This window comes from Tupaia chinensis, unplaced genomic scaffold, assembly GCF_000334495.1.
Source record: "Tupaia chinensis unplaced genomic scaffold, TupChi_1.0 Scaffold150006_1, whole genome shotgun sequence".
In the NCBI taxonomy this organism is placed as follows: domain Eukaryota; kingdom Metazoa; phylum Chordata; class Mammalia; order Scandentia; family Tupaiidae; genus Tupaia; species Tupaia belangeri.
The window spans coordinates 3862658-3867541 of NW_006209847.1; the positions used below are offsets into that span (position 1 = coordinate 3862658).

General features: G+C 58.2%; 2 protein-coding genes across 3 annotated transcripts in view; both read right to left on the reverse strand.

The window, feature by feature from the left end:
- Positions 1-1310, reverse strand: part of ARHGEF25 (Rho guanine nucleotide exchange factor 25) — a 7075-nt gene extending 5765 nt beyond the window's left edge. The window contains exons 1-2 of one of the 2 annotated variants that reach the window (XM_006171885.3): positions 1119-1305; positions 747-864 (exon numbers count right to left, since the gene is read on the reverse strand). In XM_006171885.3, coding sequence (XP_006171947.1) covers positions 747-864; positions 1119-1217 — 217 coding nt within the window. In that variant the 5' untranslated portion in view covers positions 1218-1305. Of the gene's footprint in view, positions 1-746; positions 865-1118 lie in introns of both variants that reach the window. The other variant, XM_006171887.3, reaches the window with a different exon arrangement.
- Positions 1311-1649: 339 nt separating this feature from the next.
- Positions 1650-4835, reverse strand: DTX3 (deltex E3 ubiquitin ligase 3). The gene is made up of 3 exons (XM_006171888.3): positions 3898-4835; positions 2759-2976; positions 1650-2391 (listed from the first exon to the last, which is right to left on the reverse strand). Exons 1-3 carry the CDS (start codon positions 4624-4626, stop codon positions 2316-2318), a joined length of 1023 nt encoding a protein of 340 aa, XP_006171950.1. The 5' UTR covers positions 4627-4835; the 3' UTR covers positions 1650-2315.
- Between the last annotated feature and the right edge of the window lie 49 nt (positions 4836-4884).

A 4884-nucleotide genomic window follows, 5' to 3' on the forward strand; every position in this document is an offset into this window, starting at 1 on the left:
AGCGGAATACCGGGCCGGGCCTCGGTGCCGCCGCGGGGTGGGGCCTCTGCGGCCCAGCTCCGCCCTCTGCCTCGCGTTCCCCCCTCCAGCCGGGGCTGGGTTCCCGCCCCACTCCCCCCTCCCCCAGCCTCCACCACGTTCCCACTCCACGTCCCCAGCGCCTCCGCCCCTCCTCCCCAGCCGGGGCTCCCCGGCCCCGGGTTCCCCCTCCCTCCAGCATCCAGAGCTCTGGGTGCGGAGCGGTGGGGTAGGGGTTAAGCCTGGTGGTGGGGTCCCCCTTGGCCTCCGCGATAGATTGGGCCTTGGCCTGTAGGAAAGATGCCCTAGGGTTGGTGTTGTTCCCGTCCGCGCGGGGGTGGATAAGACCCCCGGGTAGCAGGGGGTGTATGGGGAACTCTCGGTGGGGAACACAACACAAGTGCCTCCCTCTTGCCGGACCCTTTTTTCCTCCAGGCCCCGGGACTCCAGTTAAGACTAATCGCCAATTAAGGCGAAGTCCTGAAGCCTGGGCTGGCCTGGGGCCAGGGGTGGGGCGCGGTGACACTCTGCCTGCGGGGGCTCGGGACTGGACTGGCTGAAGTGGGGGGACACCTAGAAGGCCAGGAGAAGCGTGGAGGTCTCTGCGGCTAAATGGATCTCATGCAAATTAGATGCGAATCTCTATGCTAATAAGAGCAGAATATTTTTGAATCCGCCACTTTGCGCAGGATGGCAAACGGTGCCCCACCCCACCTCCAGCTTCTTACCGGGCTGCTGCGGAGCCCAGGCGAGGCCCTCGCGTTCGCGCTCCCCTCTCTGATCCCCCTCGGTACAGTCAGACTCTGGCTCAGTACACTCCGACTCTAGGGGGCTTCTCTTTGGGGGCTGCGGGGACAAAACGACCATAAGGAACTTAGCTTCCTAGGCAGCCTGGACTTCTCCTATCCCCTTCTCCCTCCTGTCAAAACCCACAGATATAAAGGGGTCGCCCAGAACTGGCTATGGCCCTAATAATAGAACTTATAGATTTCTGCTACTGCCCTGCAGAACTCTTGTCTGTGGGTAAATGGAGTTATGGGATGCAGCCCTCTCGAAGGCCCCAAAAGACCCACGACCCCACCGCAGAAGCCCTTTCTTACCCCCTCTTGCCCGGGTAGGGCGCATGCGCGCAGCATGCCCCCCATAACCCCCAGTATCCGGTCAGTGCGGCCAGGGGTGGGGCGGTCCGGGGGCTTCATGCTGGACCCCTACCCTGCTTCAAGTTTCAGAGCCGAGGGGGCACCGAAGCTGGGGGGCTCCGAGGCCTGCCTGCGTGCGTCCGGGGAGTTGCTGCTGCCGAACCCACCCCCTGCCCGGCTCCGCCCCTACTCCCACCCCAGCCAAACTCCGCAGAAGGGGTAGGGTTGTTCCCTTCTCTACAACCGTAGTTCAACAACAAACAAACCCCTCTTAATCCTGATTCCAGCATCGAAGCGTGTCCCAGGACTTCAGAGTGTTATTACAGTGTACTAAGTACATCCCCATTCCCCAGGTCCTCAGGAGGCACGGGGGCTGCGGAGGCACTTGGAGGTTTCCCTGTCACCCCACCTCTCTTTCCCCTTCTCTCCAGGTCCTGCTTCTCCCCTCCCCCCCAACACCTCCCCTCCCTGTGTTCACAGAACAGGACGGGTGTGGCATAGAGTTGCATATTTTACTTTATTTTTATTAAATTAAAAGCTACAGTCTGGAGGCGATTCCAGAACAGGGTAAGGAGGCTCTTTATAGGGGACAGAAGAGCGGGAGAAAGACAAAGACTGACAGAGACAGAGACGCAGGAGAGAGAGGAGAAGGTTAAGGTAGGAGAATTGTATCGAATGAACATACAAAGCCAGCTCCTTGGAGGTGGGGTGGGCTGAGATCTGCCCAAATGCTCCTTCCCCCACCCTGAAATTCAGCAGTGGAACAGTATGTGGCAGCAAAGGGCTCAAGAGACCCCCTCCTCCCACCCAGGTCCTTTCCCAGCTTAGTTACTGGAGCACAGCACATACCAGAAAACGCCAAGGGCACTGGTGGGAGCCGGGGACACAGGAGTATGTACAAGGGGAGGGGAGCAGGGAGCAGACCCTTGGAGATCAGCCTCTGCCAGAAGGGAGCGGCCCTCCGGGCACTGAAGCACTTGGCCAGCAGGGCCAGGTGGAGACAGAAGAAGGGACTGCTGCTTTCCCTGTGAACTCCCTCTCCAGTCTGACAGGTCCCCTTCGTGTGTGGTATGGGGGGAAAGGGGAAGAGAGGGGAACAGAGGCTTCCATTGGGTCCTAGTAGAGAAGAAGGCAGGGGCCTTGGCAAAGGGCCATCCTTCAGTCATCTGTGATACCCTTGGCTCTTAGTTCCTCTTGCACCCGGGTCAGGTAGGTGGGGTCCGGGTACCCAAACCTGGGTGCAAAGAGAAATGAGGGTCAGGGTTAATCAGGGGCAGCCTGTTTGAGCTTTCTTATAGTACCCCTATGTCACTTTCATTCTGATGACAGCAGAGCTCCATGCAGACCCCTTCCCACCTCCCCTAAGGGGGGACCCCCCCACACCCAAGAAAACTTAGCCCAATTCTGCCTATTTTTGAAGGTTAAGCTGGGGACATCAGGACCAGGTTGAATGGAAGAGACACTGGGATGGAAGAGATGTGGAGCCGTTTGGGGGTGGTCTCCAGTTAGGAGGCTCCCAGAGTGAGGTGGTAGGTGTTGTTCCCGCAGTGGTAAGGGAGAGAAAAGGAGGAGGCAGGGAGGGAAAATGAAAGGTATCGCACAGCTGAGGTCCCCCTGTGCAGCTGGTCTTGTGGTGGATGTCGTTCCAGGTGATGACGTTCGGTCTCCCCGTGGTCATGGATGTGCCGATAGTGAAGGTGAGACGCTGGTCAAACGCCTTGCGGAACAGGGTCAGCACCTTGTTGCCCTCGGGGCAGTCTGGGAGGTAGGCCACCCGGGTGGTGCCAGGATACCGGACTCCTGGGTTTGGGTGTTCAGCCTGGGGGGAAGGGGAAGCAGAGTGGGCAGGGAGCAGCTAGACCGCCCAAGGGCCAGACAATGGAAGTCATTCTGGCCAGCCTTCTGTCTGGCCACCCCAAGCTAATGCTGACAGGGCAGTAACAGGCTGACAGCCTTCCAGGTAAAGAGAGAGACTCTTGGGCCTGGGCAGCAAGCGCCTGTTTCCAGATAGAATCCTTATTGTTAAGAGGTTCCTTCTGCTGTCTCAATCTCTCAAGTCTCCATTCAGCAACAAATGGATTCTCAGAAGTAATGGAAGGTGGTTGGTCCTTATTCTCTAGATAACTCAGCAGAAATGTGAAGACTGAGAATAATCTATCTTTCAGCCTTTCCCTTCTCTTACTTGAAAACTTTACTCCTAATGGTCTGCCACTATCTACCCAATTCTGCTTTTCTATTACCCTCCTTCAGAGGTTCCTTGTCGCTCTGCACACCAGAGCTGGCCATCACTCTCCGTCCCGCAGGAAGAAACCTGGAGGCCCTTGGCCACTCCTGCTTGTACCTTCCACTGTCACCAAGGTTCTACTCAGAAATCCAGATCACAGCAACACTCCTAGCTGTTAGGATGGTCAGATACCCTCCTGTTTTGTCTGCTTACACACTAAGCCGCCACTTCCACAGAATTTACCTCCACCAAGATTATTCGGCAGGGTCCACTCTCATGAAATAATGTGCAATTCTTTTCTCTCAGACTTGATTTTCATATGGGCCTGGGGGTCGTGGGGATGGAAAGACTAGCCTCAAGGGGGCCTCCTGAGCTCCAGAGCACTGAGTAGGAAGGCATCCTGGGAGACAGCACGACTGCATCCCATCTAACAGGCACACCCTCACCCAGTTTTCCTGGTTGGGAGAACAAGCTTGGGGAAAACCAATGCGTGAGGGCAGGTGATGGTCTCCTTACCCCTTGGACACCGGGCGGGAAGACGTACTGGATGACAATGGTGCCATACTTCTCATAGCTGGGCAGCAGGAGGGTGGCGTCCTTAGAGACCAGCATCCGCCCATTCTGGGGCTGGTTGCCCACCAGCTGCCCATAGAAGCGGCCGCACATGGGGCAGGCCTTTTTCACTTGCAGGGCCCGGGTGATGCAGCCCTCACAGAATGAATGCCGGCACTTCTCCAATGTCTTGGCATTCTGGATCTCCCCCAGGCAGATGGGGCAGGTGCTCTCCTGCTCTTCAGCCTCCTCCCGAAGGCGGGGAGGAAGCGGAGGGGGCAGGGGAGGGGGAGGAGGGGGGAGCCCCCGTGCCCCTGGGGGCAGGAGCGGGGCTGCTCGGAGAGGGGGTGGGCCTGGGCGATGCAGCTCAGGGTGCTCTCCCCCACCCCCCAAAGCCAGGCACCCCATAAGCTCCCCCTGCCTCTGAGCTTTCTTCAGCTCTTTCTCTGCTTCTTTCAGCAGCCCCTTGAGAGCCTTCCGGGCCAGGTAGAGCCCGTTGGGAGGGGCCGGGGGAGGGCCCTGTGGGGAAAGCTGGAGAACATAGATGTCAGAAGTCTCGCCATCTATGAGGATGGACACGCGGTGCTCCTCCCGAAGCCGGGCCAGCCGGGCTGGGGTCTCCTTGCTCAGGAAGTCCCACACTGGCTTGGAGACAGTCACTTTGTTCTTGCAGGTGCCTCCACAGGCTGCCATTCTGGACAGGACGAACGACACTGCCCCCAGGGTGAAAGGGACTCAGGGTGGGGGGTCCCCATTCGACAAATATCAATGCCTCCTACTTCGGGTTCCTTTCAAACCCCACAACCCCTCCCCATGTTCACTCTTTACCTCCCCTTATCTTCCCAACCCCAGCATCCTCTGAAGAGCAAGAAAGTTTCCATAACTGTCTCACCTAAGCCAAGCATCTACCAGAGCTCTCCTCGATTCCCCCATATCCGCCCCCCCCCCCCC

What these genes read in the sequence shown, in the direction of transcription:
- DTX3 (XM_006171888.3), bottom strand. Translation starts at nt 4,626, where the DNA reads ATGGCAGCCTGTGGAGGCACCTGCAAGAACAAAGTGACTGTCTCCAAG. An exon ending in TCCCGCCCGGTGTCCAAGGG is followed by an intron (nt 2,977 to 3,897) that starts GTAAGGAGACCA and finishes CCTTCCCCCCAG; the next exon opens with GCTGAACACCCAAACCCAGG. An exon ending in TGCACAGGGGGACCTCAGCT is followed by an intron (nt 2,392 to 2,758) that starts GTGCGATACCTT and finishes CTTTGCACCCAG; the next exon opens with GTTTGGGTACCCGGACCCCA.